The sequence below is a fragment of the Microcaecilia unicolor genome, chromosome 14, assembly GCF_901765095.1.
Source record: "Microcaecilia unicolor chromosome 14, aMicUni1.1, whole genome shotgun sequence".
Classification (NCBI taxonomy): Eukaryota; Metazoa; Chordata; class Amphibia; order Gymnophiona; family Siphonopidae; genus Microcaecilia; species Microcaecilia unicolor.
The window spans coordinates 35,953,069-35,963,527 of NC_044044.1; the positions used below are offsets into that span (position 1 = coordinate 35,953,069).

The window sequence follows — 10,459 nt, forward strand, 5'->3', positions numbered from 1 at the left end:
AGCAGTTTGTAAAGGAGAGATCTTACTTTGTGGTAAACCAAGAAACAGTGTCAGTAATCAAACAAAGGTGTGATCACACACTGTAGTACAGACCTAAAGTTAGTGGGTGACATACCTGCTTCAGCCGTCTAATCAGGTGTAATTTATGTTGTAAGCTGCATTTAGGCTGCAGTACTGGGCTGGACTTCTCTCGCATCTGGCGTGCCTAAGGTAAGTCATGAGGCCAGTGTGGCTGTATGGGTGAGTTCATCGGCATGCCCGTTTACTGCCGATTGCAGGAGGTAGCCCAGCAAAGAGTAGAAGTAAGTGTTTCTGTGCAAGAATGAGAGCATTTCCTTTCAGTTCTCGTGGAGAAAGGGCTGCCATTTTACTTCATAGCACATTTGACTTGGCTTGTGACTCTGGATCTAGTTTATGGCTTATTGTACTTAATGTACTGCTTTTCCCAAACTAGAAGAAAGCAGTTTACAGTTAAGATCAAAGGAAGAAGGGTACACCATTTTAAATTAGGAAGGGATCTATCATAGAAGGGTGAAGGTAGCCTGCAGACTGTGAATGTGGGTCCTCCAGGTAAATCTTTAGAACCTGAGGAAGTTTCCGTAGACCTTTTAGGACATCATGGAGACTCCTTGGGCAGGGGTTCTTGTGTCCACAGCCCAGCCTGATTTTCAGGATTTCCACAATGAATATAAGATCTATTTCTGTTCACTGCTTCCATTGCATGCAACTAGACATCATTAATTGTGGAAATGTTGTGGATTCCTGCTGTAGGGAAATTCTCTGGGAATGGGGATTCCATTTTTCTCCACTCTTTTTCATAAGATTTTTCTTCGGAAGCATTCTTGGAGGGTTTAAGAACTAGAGGTCTCACTTTCTATGGAATCGGGGGCCTTCTGTATCCAAACAAAGATGATTGGGATTCCAGTTGGCTACTTCAGCTGCAGTCTCAAACTATATATGTGGAACTTAAGAGGTTTCCTAATGCTAAGAGGTATGGACCGGGAAGGTCACAGCATTCTTGGTTTCAAGCACATCCATCTTCTTTTCATGGAGACTGAAAAGGATCTAATCAGGACCTTGCATCTCAAGTCCATCCCAGTGATACCCTCTGGATTCATGCCTTGCAGGAGCAAATAGTCAGACGGCTGACCCTATTTGTCAAGGAATGGACCCGAGTCGCATCCAGCCAGTGGGTCTTGGATGTGATGGGCCACAGTTAAGAACTAGATTTTTTTGCCCTCTTTCTTGGATCTCCTTGTCGCACTTTCTCCAAGGTAGCATCTGTGTAAACAACTCTGCAGAAGCTCCTCAAACTTGGAGTGGTGGAACTGTTTTCCAGAGGACAAAGGGGAGGGGGATTGGAAGATATTTGATTGTGCCCAAGAAAGGTTTTCGATCTCAAGGCCATGAATTCTCTTATGGATAGTGCACTTCAGGATGGAGATGTAAAGATCCATGATTGCAGCTGCACACACTGGAGTGTTCTTAACATTCTTAGACCTCAAGAAATCTGGCAGAGGCTATTCCCTCTAGCCTTGGATTTTAGTCAACTATAGAAATGTTTGGATTGTATTTCCATTTGGCTACAGAAAACTGATTGAATGTATTGAATATTGATAAAACTGTATGCTGGATCTGTTAGTTCCAGTTTACTGGTAATTGATCCCTGTATTGGATACTTAAATACCTGATTATCATCTCATCAAGTTTCCCGTTGCTAAAAAAAAAGATGTTTGTGTACTTTGCAACCTCAAAGCCATTAAGTACTTTCTTCATGAATCAAGTTCACATACGTTACTCCATGCACTATCGATCGCTCATCTGGATTATGGGAATGGGATCTATGCCAGTTTATCTGAATTTTGTTTAAAATGCAGTCATCTGTTAGGTAATGCATGGAAATATGATCTGTAATGTCACTATACTTATCATTGTTACCCGTTCATTATTGGATTAAGCTTTGTTATTATTGCGTAGGGCACTTTTATGAAAATATGCCTTCCTGTTTAGGATCAGTGGTTATTCCACATACCTTCAACATACAGGATGGCTATTCTGGTTATGCTGAAGAATGAAAAGGTTTGGAAGTTTATTAAAAACTTCTCATCTAGGCATTTGGTTTGACTGATGTTTGGAGGGCAGATACTCACTTGAGGGTATCTGTGTGATAGCTGTTATTTCATATTGTTTATGTTGTATGTCTGATGTGTTTTTATGCTTGTAAACCAGTAGTGTGACTGCAAATAGCAAATTTGAATAAGCAACAAACTATCTTTGTAGCCTAATTTGGCAAGCACATCACCGCTTCTTGAGGCCTGCAGTTCTAGGCGATGCTCTTGGTTTGGCAAAGGTGCCTGTGGTGATGTTTCTGGTGATAGTCTTTTTGCCATCAGGAGGAAATTAGTTCATCCCTATTTTGGACAAGTCGTTTGAGCAAGTACGCAGAAGGAAAGTGAAATGACTTCCACGATCCTGCGACTCCTTCGGGCCCTACTTTGAGTTGTTAAGCTCTGTAAAAGCAGGTTACTGTGTTGGTTTGTAATGTTCAACACATGTTAGGAAAGTTGTTTCTTCCACAAACAGATTTTTGAGCTGGGATTATGTGCAGTTAATGTCATCCCATAGGCTTGGGCTCGCTTGAGGACCGTTACGGAGTTGAATGTGTTCTCTGCTTTAGATATGGCAAACGTGATGCTCCATGAAATGGTGGCTTCAGATACGCAAGCTGCTTTGAGTGAGTCTGACCCCTATGGTAACAGTAGATGCCAGTTTGATCCGGGAAGAATTTTGTAAGACCTAATTTCTCCTATCTTATGGGATAATTTGCCATCTGTCTGTGCAGTGAGACTTTCTTTTTAAATTTAAGGTGGGCCTGAAAACCTTTTGCTAAGGCATGCATGGGTCATCTGCAGTAGGCATTTTCCCTCATGGTGGTACTTCCAAATTTCTGTATTAACTGATAGTTTACCTTCTTCCACTGATATGACATATATATACCTGATTCTCCTGTCTCTTGTTCTTGTGTAATGATTTGGTTTTTCTTTTGCATGTACCATGTAAACCACTTTGTAACTAAATGAAAGGCAGTGTAGCAAATGAACACGAACTGCAGTTGGTTTTAGGAGCACGCACTCATGCCCTTCCCTGAGGTTTTAGAAGCACGCACTGTGCGCCCCGCCCTGTGGTTTCTTTTGGTTTGGGAAATAATGGCCTTTTCGTTTTCCTTCTCAGGCTGAAGCAGAGGTGGCATCCTGAACCGTCGCATCCAGCTAGTTTTAGGAGCACGCACTCATGCCCTTCCCTGAGGTTTTAGAAGCACGCACTCCGCGCCCTGCCCTGTGGTTTCCTTGGGTTGGGAAATAATGGCCTTTTCGTTTTCCTTCTCAGGCTGAAGCCAGAGGTGGCATCCTTGAACCGTCGCATCCAGCTAGTGGAAGCGGAGCTGGATCGTGCTCAGGAGCGTCTCGCCACCGCACTCCAGAAGCTGGAAGAAGCTGAGAAGGCAGCAGATGAAAGTGAGCGGTAAGTGGGAGGGGGGTGTACCGTACCGTACGTATCCACAAGTCCTGAGGGGAAAAGGAGGGAGGGGCATGAATTATGGTGCCTGAGCCAGGGTGGGATGTGTTTTGACTTTCTTTCTGTTTTAGTGCTCAAGTGCAAGACTGCATTAAGTTGCCATTCTAGTAAATAAGTCACATGGCATAAAATGGGCCCCTTTGTAAATAATTCTGATGCCTGTTCACATAGTAAATCTAGGCTTTCGGGTGAAAGTTGCTCGTTACTGTGGGGGACCGTGCACTGCTTGATTGCTTGTGTTTGAAGTGTATTGGATGCTAATACTCTGGCAGGGTAATGACTTTTTGCACATCTCTGAAAAGTCATAGTTCTGGTGTAGCTTGTGTGGATATGTTTAAATGGTAAAAGGAACACATTTTTATAATTCTCTGGCTCCCCTGGACAGAGGGATGAAAGTCATTGAGAACCGAGCCCAAAAGGATGAAGAAAAGATGGAGCTACAGGAAATTCAGCTGAAAGAGGCCAAGCACATGCAGAGGAGGCCGACAGGAAGTACGAGGAGGTGAGGTGGACTTGGCCCCACAGCGCGCAGCTGGTGGAGGAGGTGAACTGCACTGCGAGCGGGCTTGGCCCCACAGCGCCACAGTGTGCAGCTGGTGGAGGAGGTGAACTGCGCTGCGAGCGGGCTTGGCCCCACAGCGCCACAGTGTGCAGCTGGTGGAGGAGGTGAACTGCACTGGGAGTAGATCTGTGGCTGGATTTTGGAGGGGAGGGGAAGCCCAGAGTTAGTACGCAGTAGCTGCCTACCTTGGTATGAAATATGTTTGGATGTTTTGGCAGCAGTAGTGCATTCCTTTCTGAAAGTTTGCTTCAGTTTCTGCAGGGCCTAATCTCTGGTCTTACAGATTCAGACCAGGCTATACCCTTGAAGAGGTATTCTAGAATTGATATCTGTTCTGTATAGTGACGTATCTTCCCACCCTAGGTGGCTCGTAAACTTGTGATCATTGAAGGAGATCTTGAGCGCACAGAAGAGCGGGCAGAGCTGGCAGAGTCGTGAGTATCTAGCTGTTTCCTCAGATGGAAGAGGTTATCCAGAAATGCTGCTTCATGTGTACTTCTGTAACAGAGACAACCCCAGCCAGTCAGAACTTCAGGATACCCACAATATGAATATGTATGAGAAAAATTTGCATGCAGTACCTCCCTCTATCTCATTCATGTTCATTGCGGGTATCTTGAGAACCGCTGTTCCTCTAAGAAAGTGAGATCAATTATTCAGTATTTCTAGATTGTGTTCCACTGGTTCTTTCACAGCAAGCCATGATGTAGCAGGTTGATACCAGAGGGCTGGTGATAGCTGGCTACCTGGGAGGCATGTCGCTAGTTTGGGTATCGGTTTAGAATAGACAGGTGTAGGAGACCCTGGGTGTTCATTCAATTTTATTCTTCATCTACTCAAGCTTTGTGCCTTCAGCTGGGATCCAGCCTTACTGGTATCACTGGGCAGATTAGATGAGCCAGTTGGCTTTTCTGCCATACTCTTGCTAGGGTTGATGTGGGCCTGCAGTTTGTGGACAACTGGGGAGTTGGAGAGGGTAGGAACTGGGCCTGGTGCGAGCCTTAGGGCTAGGAGCAACCCCTGGGGAGGGGGTGGGGGCAGGGACAAGCAGCAAAAACAGATTCAGTCATAGAAACACAAAAAAATGAAGGCAGAAGACCATATGGTCTATCCAGTCTGCCCATCCTATCACTCCCTTAGGGATCCCCAAGCTCTCTTGAATTCAGATACAATTTTTGTCTCCACAAATTCACCAACCTTTCCATGAAGACGTATTTGCTCAGGTTACTTCTGAGTCTGCCCCCTCATTCTAGAGCTTCCTTTTGATTGAAAGAGACTTGTCTCCTGTGCATTTATGCCACATAGCTATATTAAATGTCTCTATCATATCTTCCCTCTCCTGCCCCAAAGTGACATATTGAGATCTGTAAGGAGACAAAGACTGCTGCCCTCTGGACCAATAAGTTCTGACAGTAATGCACAGAAAGAACGGTTACGTTCTCTGGAAGTGCAAGTATGATGTAGCGCGCGCTTTTTTGTGCTCTCATTTTTTTTCCTTTTTGGGGGTAGTTTCTTGAAGAATTGTATAATGTTTAATTCCTTATGGATTTGTGAGTCCTGATTCTTCATGGATTCTAATGCTTTTTCTTGTATGTTAAGTATTAGAAAATGTAATTTTTAAAAGTACGATGTCCAGCTACAGTTTTTAGAATTATAGGGAAAGGAAAATGGGACTTGATTTACCACTTTTCTGAGGTTTTTGCAACTACATTCAAAGTGGTTTACATATATTCAGGTACTTATTTTGTACCAGGGGCAATGGAGGGTTAAGTGACTTCCCCAGAGTCAGAAGGAGCTGCAGTGGGAATCAAACCCAGTTTCCCAGAATCAAAGTCCACTGCACTGACCACTAGGCTACTCCTCCACTCATAGGGTGAATGGGGAGCTGCCTGCCTAGGAACTAGAAAAATTCACTGGGGCTCTTGGTTCTCTTCTGCTGGTCCTGTGGAGGGGGGAGGGTGTGTTTTTTGAACTGGTATGAGTCGGGGGGGGGGGGGGTGTGCTTGAGATTGGGAAGCAGGAACTTTTCTGGGGCTAGTGTGAGCTTTCAGCTCATGGCAGGGAGGGGGGAGGGTATGTTTGAACTGTTATGAGTTTGAAGGAGAGGGGTTTGGGAAGCAGGAACTGTTTCGGGGCTGGTGTGACTCTTCACCTCTCTTCTGCTGCTGGGTTCCTTCATCTCACACATGCATGTTATGATTGTATTTTATTTTCCCACCCCTTCCTCTTTTCACTGCTTCTTATGTATTACGTTGCTGTGCTCCCTCACCTTTCTCCCTGGCTTGTACCCCTGGTTCCATCATCACTAACAGCCGTGCCCGGGAGCTGGAAGAGCAGATGAGGCTGATAGACCAGAACCTGAAGTGTCTGAACGCCTCTGAAGAAAAGGTACTAACTGACCTCTGTACTAGAAACCTGTCACGGCTCTCCTTTCCTCCTTCCTTCAGTCCTCCTCCTTCCTTCCTGCATTCATCTGACCTTCCTTTTCATACAGCCCCTCTCACAGGTACCTGCATGGCAGTAACCTCATTCTCTACATTCTTTTGAACGGGATTGCCCAGTGCGTTATGCATAATGTCCCCTGGACCGAGGTTTGCTGTTGTGTGAAAACAAGGTTGCACTTTCTGCCAGCTTAAAAGAAAATGGCAGCTACCTGCTGGAAAGTTTGGCCTTGGCCCCTTCCAACCTCAGCCCTGGGCAGACACAGCCTGAGCTTTCACTATTCACATTTCCCTCATGCTGTTCTGGGACAGAGATGACTAGGATTTAGGACAGTGCAGCCGTGCATAGATGAACTAGGGAGGGGGGGGCATAAGGTCTGCTGCCTGCAAGTTCTTCTAACTGTAGCTATCTTCAGGTCTCTCTGCATCTGGATTCACTTCTTCTCTCCATCTCTCCTGTCTCTCTTGTCTTTGGTTCTCTCCCCACCCCCACTCTTATCCCTCCCTTTCCACTGCCCCTCAGTAAATGTTCTGAACTGGAGGACGAGCTGAAGAATGTCACCAACAATTTGAAGTCTCTTGAGGCTCAGGCTGAGAAGGTAGGGCTGCTCCCTCAAAATCCAGGAAATGAGGGTTTCCATAAGCTAAAGAAATGTGTTATGCCCAGCATTCACATTGCAGAACACAGCTTGGCTTTCTGCAGCAAGGTTTGCTGTGCAGAATTCAGGACTAATACTGGTCAGCATCCTACAGAATGTACTTGGAAACTAGATTCCTGTGAAAGCAGGGTCTGAAATGTGCTGAATAATTCTGGTTGGTGAGAAAAGCTTTTCCCTCACCATGGGATGCACTATGAGTTTGGAATTGAAGTAAAACAATCCAAAATCATGAGAGGTGGAATGTAGGTGGTGGTCACATTGCAAGGTCCATTGAATAGGAAATGAGTGTTTTTTACATCTGGGAGCAGTTGTCAGGCCTCAAACATATGTTCTTAATTCAGTGGATTTTTTGCTTTGACACTTGAGAGCCTACGTTGCATTTCTTATAGTGGGGGCTGTGGAGTAAAGTCAGCGTCTTACATTACGCTGATACTGAAACAGAAGCTTCTGCTCTTAACAGTGACCATCGTGCTGTGTTGGGATTTCCTGCTGGTGAGAATCGTCCTAAATTTCATGAGATGCGGGGTGGAGGCAGTGATGTGGGAAACCTGCGAGGTGCTCAGTGCTGGGGGGGGGGGGAATGTACAGATGGTAGCTGGATTTTTTTGGTTTTTATTGGTTTACTTTCTACCCACAGTATTCACAGAAGGAAGACAAATATGAAGAGGAGATAAAGATTTTAACAGATAAGCTGAAAGAGGTAGGTGATGGTGATCAGTGTCTACTCCATAGCTTGGTGCGCTCAGATTTGAAATCAGTTTCTGTCCCCTCCCCCCCCCCCCGCCCAGGCCTGGGATATGCATTAAGGAATGTTGAGTTGTCCTAGTGAATGGAAATGCAGAAACATAGAAGAATATAGACAGATCAAGAACATGTGACCGTATCTAGTTAATCTACTCATGTCATCATCAACTGTCCCTTTTGGTCCCTTACAAACCCTGTGCACCTGACCCAAACTTAAGTACAGAACTATTGCCATACTGGGACTGACCGAAGGTCCATCAAGCCCAGTGTACTGTTTCCAACAGTGGCCAAACCAGGTTACAAGTACCTGGCAAGATCCCAAAACACTACAATACATTTTATGTTGCTTATCCTAGAAATAAGCATTGGATTGTTCCCAAATCCATTTTAATATGGTCTATGGTACTTTTCCTTAGGAGTACATCCAAACCTTTTTTAAACGCCGCTAAGCTAACTACTTTTACTATATTCTTTGGCAAACGAATTCCAGAGGTTAATTATACGTTGAGTGAATGAAGTATTTCTCTAATTCATTTTAATTTACTACTTTGTAGCTTTATTGCATGTCCCCTAGTCCTAGTATTTTTGGAAAGAGTAAACAAGCGATTCACATCTACTCGTTCCACTCTACTCATTATTTATAGACCTCAGCTGTCTTTTCTCCAAGCTGAAGAGTCTTAACCACGTCGCCTTTCCTCATAGGGAAGTCGTCCCATCCCCTTATCGTTTTGTCGCCTTCTCTGTACCTTTTCTAATTCCACTATATCTACATTCAAAGGGTTTACATAGGATATAGAGGTACTTATTTATACCTGGGGGCAAAGGAGAGGGGTAAGTGACTTGCCCAGAGTCACAAGGAGCTGCAGTGGGAATCAAACTTAGTCCCCCAGGATGAAAGTCCACTACACTAACCACTAGGCTATTCCACTCCACAAAAATTCTTCAACCCCCCCTAAACTGTACCGTTTCCTTGGGATTTTGTAGCCCAAATTTCATGACCCTGAATTTTTTTAGCATTAAACCTAAGCTGTCAAATTCCAGACCATTTTTCTAGCTTCGCTAAGGCCTTCCTCTTGTTATCCAGACCATCAGGGATGTCTGTTTTAAGTTTTGGTATCATCCGCAGAGAGGCAAACCTTAACAGACAGCCCTTCAGCAATATCCGCTTACAACAATTTTGGAGAACCAGCCGAAGAACTGAGCCTTGCGGAACAGCACTGGTGACATCCTTTTCCTCAGAATGAGCTCCATTTACCACCACCCTCCATCACCTTCAACTCAACCAGTTCCTAACCCAGGTCAGTCACTTTAGTTTCCCATACTGAGGCACTCAGTTTATTTATTATTCGTCTTTGTGGAACTGTGTCAAAGGCTTTGCTAAAATGTAGACACACCACATCTAGTTCTCTCCCTCGATCTAACTCTGGTATCTAGTCAAAGAAATTAATCCGATTTGTCTGACAGACCTTTCTTGGGTTCTGTAGATGTGCTTGTTTAAGGAGAAGGGTTGAAGGTTGGGGTGAGGGAGGGAAGTGAGGATGCTCTGCCAGAATCTGGAAAAGTCCTCTTTCTGGTCTGCAGGCAGAGACTCGTGCAGAATTTGCTGAGAGGTCTGTAGCGAAACTGGAGAAGTCCGTGGATGACTTGGAAGGTAATGTGAAAAGTTAAATTTTGAATTATTAACAAAATAGCTAAACCTGATTTCACACACAAGCAGACAGAAGCAAGCCCAGGGCGGTTGGCAGTAATAGTGCCTGGGATATGCCGTTCACTTAGCAAGCACTGCTTGGTGGGAGAGTGGCTGTGCTGTTAACCTCTACATCTGGGATGGTTCCTTTTTTTTTTCTAATGTAATATCTGATTCCATCGCTCACTGTGTCTGAATAGCAGAACTTCCTTCTCTCTACCTCCTACCCTCTCGCTTCTTTAGATGAGCTGTATGCTCAGAAACTGAAGTACAAAGCCATTAGCGAAGAGCTGGACCACGCCCTCAATGACATGACCTCCATGTAACTATGCTGTGCATCTGCAGTTACAATGTTTGTGCTGATTTTGCTGTGATTTTGTGGGGTTTCTGTGTGAGGAAGGCATGTTGGTAGAATTTACTTCCGAACCCTCTGCATAGAGTTCTGGGATGTACCCTAGGTAAAGTGCTGAGCAAATGGGTGCGATCCTACTAGAGGCTGCTCTCTAGTTGAGCATTTGCTGGGTAATGGGAACAATTTTTGTTCTGGTAAGTGGGAATTGTTAGTGTGTGGTGCACATATTTGAATTAGCTTAGAAGAGTGTGAAAAAAAAGCCTCGTGGTTTGCATGCCTCTGTAATAGCTCTCATCTCGCTGGTCCTACTACAGCCCTTCCTCCTCCTCAGACACAGCATGGCAGAACCACTACCACCTTTGCAGTGCTGAAACTAAGTGTTTTCTTGCATTCCTCTCTCTCTCCCCTCTCTGCCTTTCTTTCTCGCAGATAACCTGG

The 10,459-nt window shown here is 44.8% G+C and overlaps 1 protein-coding gene across 1 annotated transcript in view; it reads left to right on the forward strand.

The window, feature by feature from the left end:
* TPM3 (tropomyosin 3) overlaps positions 1-9,995 on the forward strand; it is a 34,860-nt gene extending 24,865 nt beyond the window's left edge. Inside the window, 9 exon segments of the mRNA XM_030186334.1 lie at positions 3,232-3,243; positions 3,401-3,522; positions 3,962-4,044; positions 4,047-4,078; positions 4,502-4,572; positions 6,451-6,526; positions 7,876-7,938; positions 9,564-9,633; positions 9,913-9,995. Of these exon segments, the coding sequence (XP_030042194.1) occupies positions 3,232-3,243; positions 3,401-3,522; positions 3,962-4,044; positions 4,047-4,078; positions 4,502-4,572; positions 6,451-6,526; positions 7,876-7,938; positions 9,564-9,633; positions 9,913-9,995 (612 nt within the window).
* The last annotated feature ends 464 nt before the right edge of the window (positions 9,996-10,459 follow it).